We start from the raw sequence: 17,237 nt of genomic DNA on the forward strand, positions 1-17,237 counted from the left end.
TAAACAAAGTTTGTCTGTAAAGAAAATCATTTTGTAAAACTTTTTCTGAAGTCATATGAAAGTTTAGAATCTACCAAAATAATACCTAAAAACAACACTAATTCTTAGATAAGTTGGCTGCATTTTCATTTTTTAGGCTAATGCTGATTTTTTTCAGAAATGCCCAACCTTTTCACGTGAGCAGAAATAAAAGCAAAGAAATGCAATTTCTATAAATTAAAGGTATTATCCTCCATGTAGTCCAACTCCCCCTGTAGTCCAAAGGACAGCCAAGTGTACCAAACAAGGCTCCTCCATACACACAGTGGGGTGACTGAACATGTTTAGTATAACAAGGAGAAAATAATGCCCCAAAATAAAAGTAAAGCAGGCACCACATCTAGGGACTGTAATATACAACTGTTTTGTTTTTGGGCTTAGTTCCACTTTGACAGAAGATACTGGGCATTGAACATTGGTAAATGCAGATGCTGTGTGTTATGTGATAAAACTGACCTAAATCATTGAAGTTTTCCAACGAGCGATCCTAATGCAAGGGAAGGGGGAGAGCGCGCAGCGGGGTGCCGCTCCGTCGCTCTCCCCCTCGCCTCTCCATAGAGCAGAACGGTGCTGTATGTACAGCACCATTCATACATCGTGCAGTCCTTTGTCGTTGGAAAGGATCGTGAAAGATCCTTTCCAACGACAAAAATTGCACGTGTGTACGCAGCTTAAGTCAAGCAGACCTATAAATTATTCATGCAGTGTAACATTATTATATGTATGTTATATGGGCATTGAAATAAATGACCTGAGAATGATTTTTTTTATTTCTATGACAGGTTCCAACTAGTAAAGTGGGGAATAGTGGACTCCTATGGGTTACAGCACAGTTAAATCTGTGCACCGCCTTATTAAGTAAACTTTTATATATGTATATCTATATATGTTACCTTTAGGCACTCTTTCCATTAGTACATACTGTATTTTTGCGGGACTGTCAGAATTCAATGTAAAACATTTTACAGTGGTTTTGTGTTTTGCACTGAGTCTTAACACCAGTCAGCTTTATGACCTTGTTTTCTTCTATGTTGCTGTAAAATTAACAAATTCTATGAAGGATGTAGACTGACCAGTAACAGCAAGTGACCGAGAAAAGATGGCCTTAAAAAAGTTCATGTGTTGTTTAGTAAACTCATCTCTGTACTTACGGAAATGATGTGCCCTTTTAACCCGTGGGCAGAGTCAGCACATTCAATCACAGCACTCAACTGGGGGTAGCCAACACCTGTTTTAATCCTGGTTGTACAAACAGATCCTGTAGAAGAAGGGACATAAAACAGAGGATTAGTTCTACAGACTTCATAACAGGCAAAGCTTGCTCTACTCAGCTCAGGGACCTTCAAACTTTATTAGTTTAGACTATGTCCTATATTAAAATATAGCAGAAGGCTGCTATATTTAGGATACCCTAACTGGGGCATTTACTAGTTCCCCCATATATATCCTTATATGATTTAATAGATTTACTACTGTACTATATAAAAGTACGTACATTATTGGTTCCAAAAGCTGGTATTGCTACCGTTACCACAAATATCTTTTCCTAGTAATTTGACTTAACTTTACCTAATTATCACAATTATCACAATATTTCAGAAGGCCTGGTCTTTGCCTATGTTCTATAGTAAATGGTAATATTGCTATAATGTACTTTTTGGAACAGTTAAGAGCTGGCCAGCCATAGACAAATGAACAGTCATTTAAAATAAAGCCACTTGCTACATAAATTCCTGACATCAAATATTTGGGTGATTTCTTTAAATCCCCCATTAGACTCATAGGCTTTTACAACCTTCTTTCTAAAGGCCATGAAGAACATCTCGGATGTGGTGGCATCTACATTGTTTTTCTACACATGGTATATCTGCATTTTAATTAATCAGCCGCCAGTACACATTGTAAGCAGTGGATACAATGAATGTGACAGAATTAGAGCCAATTATTCCAGTGCTATCATGAGGTACTAATAAAAATATAACAACTGTTAACCAAAGTGGGACCAAGATATTGGTGGCTGATATATAAAGAATGCTGGCTGCAACATGATAGTTTAATGGACATTGATTTGCATGAGAAGTGCTGCACATGAAAAAACTATGCTATTACTTGCATTTTAAAGCGGCCTTGTATTGACATATGTCATACACAAAGCCACAGAAGATTTTTATAAAGCACCAAAAAAAGCACTTGATGCCTTGCCCATGGGGTGACATCATTAGATAAACTAGAAAATGAGATTAGAATTACCCATGTGCATCAGTATATCCATTTCTACAAACCTTTACATCACTTTCAGACAGTGCAGCTGTCTCTCCAGTGATTAGTAACACAAATGCTATTTAGAGTACCAAAACACACTGGTGTATGTTACATCTGTGCAAGGCATGATGGAGATGACTAACTAGGGCTATGCTTTCTTTATAAATAGTCTGGTCTAGCTCAGAAAGGCTACCTGTGGGGGAGTGTATGTACCAAACAAAACCAGTGAAAATATAGATTACTCTGTTTATGTTACTAGCTGTTTGTTTAGGATATTTGATTCTGTTCCAACAAGCTTGACATTGTTGGGTCATGAAGAAAAATCATAAAAGCAATTATTTTTGATGATTTCTTCCTGAAATATTAAACATCACAGGTAGTAAAAAAAAATGATGAATTCACTAAAGCTTGAGTTTGGTAAACTGAACAGTTAATTAGCTGACTTTACCAGCAGTGCCTCAAATATTATACCTGTCCATCACTCTATGCTTTTTGTCCTTTTGCCTTCAAAAAAATATTTAATAAGTGTGTGTATATATATATATATATATATATATATATATATATATATATATATATATATACTTATATATAAACTAAAACTGAAAAATATTTTTTTTAAAGCAGAAGAAAAAAGAACAAAAAAAACTCCTTTGTCTCTGCACTGCCATTCAGTCTTGATTGCCATGATGATCAAGACAGAAAGGGGAGGGATTTTACTTTTGTTTTTGTTTTAAGTTTTAAGAGTTTTAAACCCTCTTCCCCCAAGAAGATGGTATTTTGTACCTTATATGAAAGGGTTGTCTACCCTTTTATGTAAGGTACAAATTTTAGTTAAAGTTTGCTTTAAGTTCATGATGAAAGACAAAGGGAAGGAGACTAAAAAGTTGGGATTATAAGTGGACCAAATGACTTGGAAATCATATGGATATATATTTAATGATATGGTTATCCAAGAACAAAAATGTAACATATGACAGCTTACCAACCCTTTGCATAGTGGCTGCATTAATTTCTCTTTTTCCTTTATTTCATCTGATGACCCTGGCAGTGATTACTTTCTGTCTAGGGTAACAACACTCACTGTACAACTTATCCAAGGTGCAGTTGTCTCCCAGGCTAAACTGGGCAGGGCTGGGTAACACTGCTTGATAATTCAGTGCAATATGGGCAGGATACACAAAAAGTTACAAGCTTATCTGCTGACTAAAATAGAGCAAGTGAAAGACGTTCACTGCTAGGTTTTACATCCAATTTAAAAGTAAAGAACTGTGCAACAATAGAGGTTCTTCTGCCTGAGATATTTGTTTTTGTGTTTAGCTGTATTTGTCTTTATTCGTGTTTTACCTCTGCCATTCTATTATTTTTTTGTGTTGATTATTACAAAAAAATCTGATCTCCAAAACCTATTTTTTTAAAAAGAAAAACGTTAACGAATTATTATTTGTGATGTAGGCACAGCGGGATCTTAATCATTCTGTCCAACGTCTACCTTCCTTTGACATAATCAGTCTCTACAGCAAAAAAAAAATAAAATAAATCAACTGGTTCTACTCATTGTTGATCTAAGCTTAAGTACATCTGGAGAAAAAGATAGTCCTGCTTTTTCCTGTGATTCACAGAATGGAAACATAACAAATTCGGAAATATGTTATTAAGTTACAACATCTTTCCAACTAAACAAGAAACATCATAAATGTCAAATTTGTTTGGTGCTTTTTGCTAGGAAAGGCCTGCGTTACCACAAACACATGGCTAGGATTAATGATAAAATTTGCCCTGTAGTTGAATCCTTATTAAAGGCAGAAGAATACAGAATATGATTAAACCTGAACATACAAGTATCTTCCAGGTTGGATTTCTACCAGAAAGCTGTGTTTTTATTAGCTATTTCTGTTCATATTTATACAATCAAATAGTGAACTACAGCCTTTACCACTATGACCACACATGTACTGGGATTTTGTAGGTGGATTAGCTAAAAGATTTGTAAAAGGCATCCTAGAACTAGCTGCCGTTTTCTACAATGACCAGAACAAACGCATGCAGATGTTTGATTAAGTTTACATAAAAAGTGAGAGTTGAGGAAAGTAAAGAAAACAGCTACTGAAGGGAGAAAAGATCTCTGTCGACCATGCACAACTATGCATGAACTATTAGCATTTTGATGTCTCTGATTTGGGGTTTATTCATTTTTACCAAGTCGTTGGATAGTTATTACTTTGTTATATACTTAAAGCCTATCTACACAAAAAAAATGTAGCTCCCCTCTGACCCCCAGAATCAGAAAATTAATGTTTCCTACTTGTTAACGTAAATTTGCAGGTCAGGTCCGTTGACAGTGTTATCCCCATTCTGAGAGACTGCTGCTCCACCAATAATGCCTGCACCAATCAGTCCCTATACTGACTTCATCACAGCCAGTAGGAAGTGTCCATGTCATGCAGTCCGTGACACTGACACCGGAAAGAAGAATTTCGCCAAATCACGCGCTAGTGATTCAACTGACATCAGCTTTAGGTATATTTTTTTTCCCACCAGCAGTGTTGGTGGGAAAGAAAGTTTCGCAGTGGGGTTACTGTAATCTTAGAGATATTTATATAGTTTCAAAACTTTTATTCTCATACAAAAATACACATACAGTAGTCATTCATAGGTACACAAAACAGAATTTAACATCAAAAACAGGGAGGGGGAGAACACGTTTATCAAAGTTTAAGACAAATTATACCAATCAATGAAGGGCAGAAAAACAAGCCTGAGATAAGCAATAAATCAATCTGATACAAATATTGGAATATACGTAAAGAATGTAAACATGGATTAAAGAGTTCTCCATGTCACGCTTTGGAAGACAGAGCCTCTAGGGGTCGCTATGGCTTGCACAGTAGTGGTGTGAGCCCTGAGAAAGGCTAAGGTGCAGAATCTAAGCAGCAACTGGGTCTTCTCCAGAGCCTCTAGTGGTGGGGATGTTGAGCTACTAGCTGCTGCCAGGTTGCGTTCCTTGGTCACATCAGGGTGGGCAGGAAGATGTACTGTATGGTACCAAATCACTAGGCTGGAGTATTGTCAAGGAAGGCCAAGGTCAAGGCAGGCAGCATGCAAGAGAGGTCAGGAACAAGCCAGGGGTCAAAACCAGAGATCCAGAAAATAGACACCTGTGACACCGGGGCCACCACAGAAACAGTAAAGCACAGGAGACACAGGAAGCAAACAGGACGCACAGGTGACACAGGAGACACTGGGATCACCGCAGACACCGAGGAACACTGGAACAGCACAAGGAAACAGGCAGTGAAACTCCAGAATGGGCAATAAGGCGTTAACACAGGCGCATGGACAGGGAAAGCACTGAATTAAACAGCAGGTGTAGAGGAAATGCTCAGCAGAGCTAGGGGGCTCGATACTAGTGGAGACACGTTGCACAGTTGCAGAGTACGGGGTCTGAGCCAAGGGTGATTAGGAGAGAAGCTATTTTCTGATTTCTATTTTCTGGCCGGCAGGAGAGGCAATACTAATTAAAACTGGAAAAGCAGGCGCGCCCAGGTTCAAAACAGCAGGAGAGAGGCACCTGCACTTTCACAAATTTAGGCCTAGTCTGGAATGAATATTATGTGTAGAAATATCTGATATTCATTCTTTTAACAAAGTTGGCATAGCTGTATTTTAAAATATACATTTGATTTCATAATAACAGTGGTAGCATAACCTGTACTGAGAACCTAAAGAGAATCTGTGAAGAAAGAGAAATAGGAGCTGTAACTGTTAATATTGTTACAGTGTAGGTTCCAGTCCTGTTATCTTGACCTGGTTTTGCTACATAGTTGGCCTGATTTAATAAATCTCTATAACAAACTAGCAAGTATAGACTATCATGGGAGAACCTGGGTGATCCATAAATAAGGTTTGTTGGATCACCCAGGTTCTCCCATGATGGTCTATCTTTTCCAGCATTGTAGAGCTTTATTAAATCAGGCACAGTGAGTCACTGAAACAAAACAAATTGGCTTGGTCAGACGTGGTACTGGATCTAAGGAGCTTCCAAGGTCCTGAAGATCGTAAGGACTGTAAATAGTGTCAATATAACAGTTAATTTTGAAACCAACTTTTCCCTCAAGTCACCTGTAGGACCTTGGGTGAAAAGTGAGGTCAAGAATGAAAGGTGCACTAACAAGACAAATCTATAAGGTAGTTAGTTGAGAATGAGCGACTTCTATTATGAAACCCAACATGTTTTTAGGAGAATTCCCTTTGTTCAGGGCTTGGGGGTAGAAAGTGTCTGATTTAGAGAAATGAATAGCTTTTATAGCAAACCTTTAGCAAAGGTCTGAATTTCTAGTGAAACTTGGAGCAGTAATCCAGTGCAGTGTCTTTATTGATTATTATTCCACTAGATCATACAAGCTGTGAAATGTAAAATGTCTGAACTCTGTTCTGCATCCTTGGTGCATTAATGTGTAGGGAAGCCATGAACGGCCACTTGTGGAATAAATCAGCAGCATCCAGTAGAATATTTCTGTCCTCACTGGTTACTTTTACATTGTTCTTTTTTTCTCATTATTCTTTTTATGAAGAACTGACACTGACTGAAATATGAAACTAAGCTGTATAATTGTGTTTTATACTAAGAAAACTGTTGTACTTACCTGGACCAATTCCTACTTTTATAATGTCCGCACCTGAGAGTATTAACTCTTCTACCATTTCTCCTGTAACCACATTGCCAGCCTAGAAGTAAAAGAACATAAACATCAAAAGGAATATAATAACAATATAGTGCAACTTCAGAACTTTTTCTATAAACTTCAGACAAATTTCAGACAAAAACTCAGTGTTACTTTTGTTTCCAATTCCAAGAAATGTAACAAGTATAGAAAAGTAAAATAAAATACAGACAACACTTTTGAGAGATCCAAGCAGTACATAAAAAAGCAATCTCAGTCTCACACTTTTTTGTAAAAAGAGCACTGTACAACTAAAGGCAAACAAACAGAACACAGTGCACTAACATGATGTAGTCATTTTTTTTATAATAAAGTAAATATAGATAAAAGAGATAAGGTCATTTTCGGAGAAATGTTGTTTCATGGTGCAAAGGTTGCCAAAGGCTGCAGGAAACTTTTGATGATAATTTCCCTGGTAGCAAAGAAATCTATTCTCCATAATTGGATTACAGCAACCCCCCTTCACTTACACTATTTTTTGAAATTTTATGGTTTGTTTTTGAGATGGAATGGGTTGAAGCTTCTCTGGACAAGAAAACACGGGCGGATGATTTTTTTAGAATATGGGAATCATACATAGTTACATTATCTTTGGATACAAGAAAAAGAGTTCTCATGACCTTTGCACAAATTGCATGGTATGCCTACCATCTTCTGGCCAATGATCCACCAATTGTATGCTGATTATTGTCTTTTCTTTTATTGGAGTTCTTGGTTCTTTTGCTGTTATAATTTGTAACACTAACCATATTTGATTGTAATTTTGTTAAATAACGATCCCATTGTTTGTGATATTTGCTATGCCGCAACTTTTCTGTATTTGTTATGTTTTGAGATAAGGTCTGTGAATAAATTACATTTTGTAGTACAGTGACGAATGTTTAGACCCTCAGGCATGATTTTATTGTTATCACTGTGCTCCTTAGGAATATTTTCCTTTAATGTACAAATTGTTTTCTCATGTCACCCTAGCGGGATATGGTAGCTCTATAGTCCCCCGAGATACGGTAAACCTATATTTTCATTTACTTCCTATATTTAAATAGAATAAAGAAAACCATTTCTTATAAGAGGACGCAACATTTAAAACCCGATTAAGCCTCCAACCTCTTCTTCTCTCCCCCTTAGTCCAAAATATGTCTGGCATTTGGGCACTAACTTGATAATACAATCTGGAGCATGAAATACCAAAAATAATAGTGTTTCTGGTAATCAATGATAAAGCCAACAGAACAATTGTAGCTTTCTTTTTATAGGGTATTATATGGATTAAAATTATATTTATTTATTTTTGATTACTCTAAAATAATATATTATATCATTTTAAATGTTATGAATGTTATAATGTACAATTAAAAAAATGGTTCTACAATAAACAAATGCCTGCATAATGTGCTGCTGTGCCTTGCTGTAAAAAGTGACATGAACATTTATTATTGAAACAATCAGCCAAATATTTTAGAGTAGGATCAATCTCTTACCAATAAAATTTATTTTTTTAGTCCTACTGCTTAATACTATGAAAAGATTGGTTTTAAATGCCCTTTTAAATGAGCAGAAAGTAGAAGCAAGTCAAATAGGAAATGGAAGACCATTCCAGAGAGTCGGGGCAGCTCTAGAGAAGTCTTGTATCCGTGCGTGTGATGAGGTTATGAGTCAGGAAGTCATTAGTAGGTCATGGAAGGAGCGGAGAGAGCGGCAGGGGGAGTATTTCTTTACCAGGTCAGTAATGTAAGTGCTACAAGAACTGTGGAGGGATATGAAGGCAAAGCACAGGAGCTTGAATTTGATTCTAAGGTGAAATAGAAGCCAATGAAGAGAACTACAAAGAGATGAAGCAGAAGAAGAGCGGAGGGAAGGATGGATGAGTCTGGCTGCAGCATTCATATTAGATTGGAGAGGGGAGAGTCGAGTTAGTGGAATACCAGAGAGGAGGAGGTTACAGTAGTCTAGATGAAAGATAAAAGTTTGTGGTGGTCTCTGCGGACACGTGTTTATTTACATGTATGCTTAATTCCAGTCTATCTTATCTTTTATACATTTGTACATAATATTAATGTATTTTGATATAGATATAATGCAGTTGCCTGCAATACAAAAAAAAAAAAAAGCAATCATCCCTCATTGTATAGCTTATGTCGTTTTTGTGTTCCTATATGACTCTAAATGTGTTCACACAACTTTTATCCAATAAATAAATGTCATCAAATGTGTGAATCAACGTTTTCTTATGATGCATACATTTTTTAATTGAATCCAAAGTGAAAATATGTGATTTAGGGTAAAATCTGGGATATTCTTGGTTGAAGATATTTATATACCCCTTATAGACCCCTTAGTGCCTAAAGATTACCAAGCTGAAAAGTGACAAGAATGGCCTTATGATTTTGAAAAAAAGGTGAGTAGGGCAAACAAAAAAAAATTATATTATCTATGTATTATCTAGTCAACTTTTTCTTAAAAAAAACAAAAAGGAGACCAGCATATTTAAACATGAAAAAGAGATCTCCCTGCATTACTCACCTCTTCTCCATTGCTGTTCTCCTGAAGACTCACTACTCTGCAACCTAATTAAGGTGGAGTAGAGGAGGACCCTCTGAACTTGGATTTACATTTTCTATGTAATGAAGATCATAAGGAACACTAAGCATTAACTTATATAAGCAAATATGGCTAGACAAATAATTTAATAGGTAGAGGGTGAAGGAAAACAGCCAGCATCCATAAAGTTTAAGACTCCTACCCTAGCAATATAGGGTAATGCAATGAAAAGAACAGCAGGGCACATCTCTTCATACTCACGGCTTACTCAGCCTTTTAAGTCCGGGAGCTAGAAGAAGCTTGGTGATTGTTAAAATCAGCTGTCAAGCACCCACTTTTGGAATGTTTGTGAACTTAGTTCTCTATAATGTACTGATGCTCTAGTACAGCGGTCCCCAACCACCGGGCCGCGGCCCACTACCGGTCCGCGGCGGTGTTTTCAGTGGGCCGCGAGTACATGATCCATTATTAAAAACGAAGCGGCACCCAACCACCATCCGCGGACCGAAAGTGGTCCGCAGCGGTGTTTGTATGAGATGCCGGTAAATGTACACAGTAGTCTGTGTACAAGCAATGCGAGCACATGACATGCAGCTCGATTGGCTGTCAGATGTCATGTGATCGCTTTGAAGCAGCAGAGGTGCACAGAGAGAAAAGAGAAGACGCCAGAGTATGTCTTCTCTTTTCTCTCTGTGCACCCCCCGGTCCTCAGAGAAATTTCCTTCCGTGAAACCGGTCCCTGGGGCCAAAAAGGTTGGGGACCGCTGCTCTAGTACATTAAACACATGAAGCATTTTAGGTAGCTGTATATTCTAGAAATGTATCACTTTTTGTTTTTGCTAATACCAGCCCCAGGAATGAAATTGATTTCAAACATTTGTTAAAAGAGTTTCTGATCTACAATCAGTTTTAACCCAATGACATTTTTTAAAGACACAAAAAACAAATTTTCATTAGTATTTTATAAAAAGATATATATTGGTATGTTTAAAACTAGTCCCCTACCTTCTTCCTTACCTCTGTTCCATTTAATTCATTCATTCTTTCATTCAATATATATATTCTGTATTGTACTTATTCCAAAACCAAAGTAAAAAATAGATATATATATATAAGAAAAACTATAAAAAAGAGAATTGAAAAATGATATAGGTAGGTAGTTCTTCTTTAAGCTAAAAAATACAGCTAAGCTAATAAACCTTCAGTCTGAAGATGATAGGTATTTATCTCTGCTCTCTGTGAAAACCTCAAGGTGGAACTGTTGCTTGGCATTTAGCCAATTTAGCAATTTTTCTGGTAACAGTTACTGAAACCCATTTAGCAATTCCCAAAATTAAATTGTACAAAAGCTTTTACGGAGAAGTACTCATGGTTTATAGTGGTCTGTTTTCAGTAATTTACCTCCATCCTTGCCACACTTGTCTAAATGGGCAGTGTAATAATGTAACACTCGATATCAGGTATACATGAACTCATGTCCTAACTAAATACATGAAAACAGCATCAAGGGAGAATTTTGTACATTTTTTTTTCAGTGTTACATTTTCACAATAAAGCAGAACTAAAGGTAATAAAAGGATGTAAGCAGGCAGATTGTTTATTGCAGAAGGGACAGGCTATGTATATTCTGCAATAAAACATACCTACCTGTTCACATTTGTGCTTTTAAATAAACGTACCTCTCCTCCCTCATTCCCCGCTATTGACAACTTTGCCTGTCATTTCTGCAACCTTTTAACAATTTCTTCATCTTCAAATGTTTACACTTAAACCAGAAGTATATTATACCGCACTTTCGGCTGTATTTCAGTGGAAGGCCATTAACTTTGAATTCTGCAGGTTCCCAAGCTGAACTAACCTATGGCTAAGTGTTACATTAGTCTGCTAAACCTGGACCTGAACAGAAAAGGTGAACAGGGAGTTTCAAGCCAAGTAAGATGGCAGCCAATTAATGACTTCCAAAATATGTAGCAGATAGGACCAATGGTTTCATATATATATGATCTATATATCATGGCGTAAAAAGCACAAATCTGTTCATCCGTGAACATGATCTTATACTGAAAATTGGTGTTTTTGCAATTGGTCAATTTGGTATCTTGGGCTTGTGGATATTAAAGGAAAGAGGACACCTGGACTGATCAATGGGAAGAAAATTTTCTTCATAATAAGGGAATGTGGTTTCCCTGCTGTGTGTATAGCAGGAGCACTTACCAGATTGACATGGAAACCTGGGATTGTCTACATGAAAGAGAGAGCAAAGGTGCATGCTTACTGCCAGAGGGAGTCCTGTATAACATGTGTGTAGCCGGTACTCCAGGCGCATTGACCGCTAGTATTTTACTAAAACCAAAGACATCAGGTGAGTGCAATCCTTTCTCATCTGGCAGTGATGGAATCTATCAATACCAAATTCTAATGTTTCAGTGTATAAAAAGATATTGCTTATAAAGTTTGCTCTGGACCAAGCAGCAAGTCTCATATATTCATTGATCTGCATATTTATATATTTATTTATAAATAGTATATAGGACATTTTTTTGAGCCCCTATTGATCTAGTATTTCTGTCACTCTCTGTAGTAGTTGCCAAATCTGTATAATATATACAATATATATATATATATTAATGGAAGAATTCAGAGGGATCACAAATGAATAGAATAATAATGAGCCAAGACAATTTTGGGTACAGAAGCTTAATAATTACATTTCAATGGAGAAATTTCTAGATCTTGTAGGGGAACATGACTAACAATGTGATGGTCATCTATAATCTTGACATTATTCAAACTGTAATACATCTGCTCCCAATTTTTTACCGTTAAAAAACATAAGAGATATAACATTGAACATTTGTAACCATTGTCACAAGCAAAATATATTCTGAACAAATGGACCTGGAATATTATTGGATTATCCAGACACAAAGTCATACCTAAGTATACAAAGTGTGCAAATCTACCGTAAGAAATGCAGTACATGTGTTAGTGATATCTAAAACTTACCATAATTGTGTGGTTTGGAAACTTGGCACGGACATTCTTTACAAATTCTACAAAATGTTCTGAATATCCATTGGCTACATCCAGGCAAATGTATTTGATAAGAGGAATGGCTTCCAGGATGCTACTTAGTTTGTCCAAGTCTGCTTGACTACTGCCAGAGCTGGCTGCAATATGCTGCAACAGAACCATATGGAGACAGTAAACTGAATGGGAAAAACAGCAGATAAACAATACACTAAACCCAACAGAAAAAATAGATCAAACAAATAGCAAATACTATATACTACATCATACCATGCAGTTGAACAGGGAGGTATAAAATGTTGTACTACAGTGTATGTATTTTATGGTAAATCTGTACTAATAATATATGTACTGGTTTATTTGTCTGTACATACAGAGTTCTTTCTACCCCACCCTCTCTCATTTTCACTTCATTTAAAGTCCACTCTGTCCGACTCTTTAGCCCCTTACCCCTCATTGTTGCTGTTGTCTACCGCCCCCCTGGCCCAGTATCACAATTTGTGGCTGTCATTTGCAATCCCTATTTAATGTACAGCGCTGCGTAATATGTTGGCGCTATATAAATCCTGTTTATTAATAATAATAATAATATTAATAATAATATTAATTTGTCTTGATAAATATGTGTAATGGTTTAATGTTATGGTTTACACTCAGTTATGTTGTCAGTTTTGGAAGTCTGAGTTAGAAAATAGGTTTGTTCCTAAGTTGAATTTGTATGTAAGTCAGCACAGGTACATTATTTTAATAAATGCAATTAGGACAGATGTTTGTCGCAACATATTATTAGGCAGCATGGTGTCAGTTACTGTAGAAAATTCCTCACTGTAAGTTAATCACAAACAAAGCAAAAAAAAAACTATGGAGCCTAGACATTCATTAACTTCTGGAGCAAACTGTGCTTTGACATGCAAGAAGAAACAATTGCAGAGATTGTCTTGGTCATTAAAAAGTTACAAGAGGCTGCAGAACAGCAAAAGATTTCTTCTGAATGTCATGCAAACTGCCCCCCCCCCCCATCAAGCCTTTTTCCTGCACAGCCCCCTTTGTATCTAGGAGTCGTCCTTCCTTATGTCGGATGTCCTTAACCCGGGGTCTACCTGTACCTGTACAGATTAATCCTGTGTAACATACAGCACATACCAGAGTGTACTATACAGTATGTTGGAGTACAGCTTAAAAAAATTTGTAGGCACAGCAAACTCTGGCCTAGCAAAAAACATGATTCACACAGAACACTGTCTATGTTGGATCAGGAAAAAATAAATAATTTGCTATTTCAGCAGCATTCAGAATTTCCAGTTAAAGTAATATAAGAATAAACAGTAAAGCAGCATTCATCTGTTACTAATACCTTCCTGCAAACACCCTTGCAATACCTGCAATACCTTGCACACTGCAATACTTGCACACTGCAATACCTTCCTGGAAACACCCAAAAAACAAAATAGTGATTTAAGAACTTCCGACACACTATTTATCTTCTTCCTGTTTTTCAGTGGAACCAACATCAGGTGCACAGATCTTAAAGGTTTTGCAGTCTGGACTGCATTTATAGGGACTGCATAGTCTTTTTTGTCATAGTTTTCCAGATAAAAAAAGTAAACTACATTTCCATGTCAGTGTGTGGTAAAGTTTTAAAACCTAACTTTGATGTAATTGTCATTATATACATACTTAAAATGTATCTACCTATAGTCATTAAAGCCCTAAAGATCTTGATCTACAGTGATATCACTTGGAAGTGAAAAATGATGTGTGAATCATATGAAAACATTGCATTAATTTTCTAAATAAGACTAGATGCATGACCATCAAGTATGATCACTTTTATTTTTGTTGCACAGTATACATCAATCATAGGTATAATAATACCTCAAGACATTCTGGATTTGTGGAGGCAAATTTCTTCCAGTCTTCCAAAGAATAATGCTTGTGAATTGCAGTAAACATTGTATGCTAGAAGACAAACAAGGAAACAATGAATAACTTAAATATGTACAAACCATTCACATGGTAATCACAAACAGATAATAGTACAAAGCTGAAGCTGAGCTATATTTCCACACTTAAAAGCTGCAAGGTGGCAGAATTTTTACTGCAGAAGAGACATGCAATGACACTTTTGCAAAAGAACATACCGGTACTTACTCTATCTGCTTGTTTTTTCTGTAAAGTACCATACATGTGTACTCCTTATGTGCAGCTCACTGTAGGATATCAGGATGTACTAGGTATTTTAGCATCCTCCAGGGCTGCTGGAACTAAATGAAGACACAGCCACAGCCCTCACCCACACTCTCAACGTCCCCCATTCTGCCATATGCAGTGGGGTTGCGATGCAGTTCCTGGACATGACCTATGGCTTCTGGCTTTGAGGTTTTTTTTTACTCTCAAAGTTTGCTATGTGTCCGGGAGCAGCAAATCGCACATGCTCAGTCTGAAAGCAGCCCAACGGCTTGTACAGATTAAACTTTCAGGGTTGCAGAGTTTTCAGCACCAATTTTTACAACTTGGGAGTAGTCATAGGTGTTTTTTGCAGGCGAGTTTGAAGCAGTGTGGTTTTGGTTCATTAAGATTTAAAGAAAGCTGTTTGAGTGGCAAACGGTTTTGAACCCCTACCACACCTGAGTGTTGAAGAAGTCCTGGTGGTGAACTGCAGTGTAAACTAGCCCTCAAGCACCATAAAGAACATAATCATTTACAAAATTTAGGCACTTCTCCCTTGTAGTACATTCACCCTTGTTTACTTCCTACTTTTCAAGTGCATTAAAGTATATTTACCCATCTATAGTGACTTTTTAAACTTTTTATAGTGATTTTGCAGAAAACCAAATAGATGGATTCGCTATGCAAATTGTTCATAAATATACGTCAATGTACACAATGTTGGGAAAGTAAACATTTTAGATTAGGTTATGATGCTTATAAAAATGTGTTTTTTTACTGCGAAAACAATTAAACTAAATATAAGTACTCACAATATAATATTGTTAGCCTCCTATTCCAGGTGCACTCAAAACTCATGGGTATTAGCAAATGAACTGCTTTTGAGTCAGCTAATTGATATTTTACAAGTTTGCTGTATTTTGAGTATGTTCACCTGCAGTTACCCATTCAATTCAGGTGGCATCTTTTAAAACACACAACACAAAGTAAAATAATGGGATTGATTTGCTACAGTGAACTATCCCAGTGCAAGGAATATTTTAAATGCTTAGTGAATTAAGCAAAGCTCTGCTGCTGACAACAGTTTAATTATCTGCAAGTAAAAATCCTGTTTTGTTTAGAATTCATTGCATGTGATTGGGTAATTTTTGCAAGGTAAATTATCACCACATTACCTAAACTACATGAATTATCCCTTGCCAGGAATAATTCACCTTGCTAAGTATAGAGTCTATATTCCTTTGAGAAATTACTTCCAATGTGTTTTAACATACAAGCATTTACTAAACCATGAAGTATAGAGATCCATGTGTGGAACCGTAATATAATTTACTTCTATCCAGATTCCAACAGACAATTGTAGAATAGGATCTGTCTCAAGATATAATAGTTACAGCAGCAAAGTCCCTATATTTATAGAACAGTATACCTTTATCTGACTTCTTTTAAACTTTTATCTGATTTATAGGCAAACCATGAAATGGTTCTGGGTCAGTTTAATTTAGCCTTTATTTTTATGTTAAAGAGACATCACATTAGAAGTAGTTTTCACTGACATCACTACATGATTCCATGGTGTTGAAAATGTTATCTTCATCTATTGAACGTCACAGTTTTTAAAATTAAGTCCCTAAAAGAATGAAACCTACTGTGTGTAAATTATTATGAAATATTTAATATATAAATATATATAAAAAGTTTTGTTTTAATTTCTAAAGACTGCAAAAAATGTTAGCTTCTTTTTATTATTGGGACTCAATTTGTTTCAGTCATTTACTAACCCATTTTTAGCCCTCCTGAACTACACCCTAATTTCCCCTTCAGTTTCCTTACTGCTGGCCAGACTTGTACAGGAAGTCCTCATGAATGATTCTTCTATAAGAATGTTTAACAAGACTGAGGATGAACTTTGGAAGAAGAATGTGGACATCACTGCAGAGAGGATGGTGTGGGATGTAGAATTGTGTTGCTTTCACATGAAAAACATGTTGGATAAATATACTTTATCTAAAAGATACATTCTGGACCACAGTGGTACCCAATAAAGAACCACTGCCAAGACATTGGTCATTGGACAATCACAATGCCCAGAACAGTCACCCAACAGTGTTCTCCCCAGAAAATTTTTTAAGCCAGGTGGTAGGAAGCTGTAGCCGGGTGGTAAAAAAGGGGGTGTTGCAAAACACGGCAAATTTAGTGCTCCCAGTTGTTTATGCCATGGGTATCCAGTAACCTCTTATTGTTTCAGTGTTCTACCTTCTCCCAATTATTTGTTACAACTTTGTACAGCCTGCCCCTTTAGTATATCTAATTTTTCTATTCTATGTATTTTGCCACAACTGTCCTATTCTGTGTATTGTGACCCAACTTCCTAGTGTTCTAAGTTTTAAGAGTGTAATCCTTTGTAGTAGTGTAATAGTATAATGAATGTGGTATAACAAGTTAGGCTTAGTTCATATTAGCAGCAAAAAA

At 36.5% G+C, this 17,237-nt stretch overlaps 1 protein-coding gene across 1 annotated transcript in view; it reads right to left on the reverse strand.

The window, feature by feature from the left end:
- GMPR (guanosine monophosphate reductase) overlaps positions 1 to 17,237 on the reverse strand; it is a 36,524-nt gene that overhangs the window by 11,974 nt on the left and 7,313 nt on the right. The window contains exons 3-6 of the mRNA XM_072411660.1: positions 14,472 to 14,555; positions 12,573 to 12,746; positions 6,948 to 7,029; positions 1,191 to 1,297 (exon numbers count right to left, since the gene is read on the reverse strand). Coding sequence (XP_072267761.1) covers positions 1,191 to 1,297; positions 6,948 to 7,029; positions 12,573 to 12,746; positions 14,472 to 14,555 — 447 coding nt within the window. The remainder of the gene's footprint in view (positions 1 to 1,190; positions 1,298 to 6,947; positions 7,030 to 12,572; positions 12,747 to 14,471; positions 14,556 to 17,237) is intronic.

This window comes from Pyxicephalus adspersus, chromosome 5, assembly GCF_032062135.1.
Source record: "Pyxicephalus adspersus chromosome 5, UCB_Pads_2.0, whole genome shotgun sequence".
In the NCBI taxonomy this organism is placed as follows: Eukaryota; Metazoa; Chordata; class Amphibia; order Anura; family Pyxicephalidae; genus Pyxicephalus; species Pyxicephalus adspersus.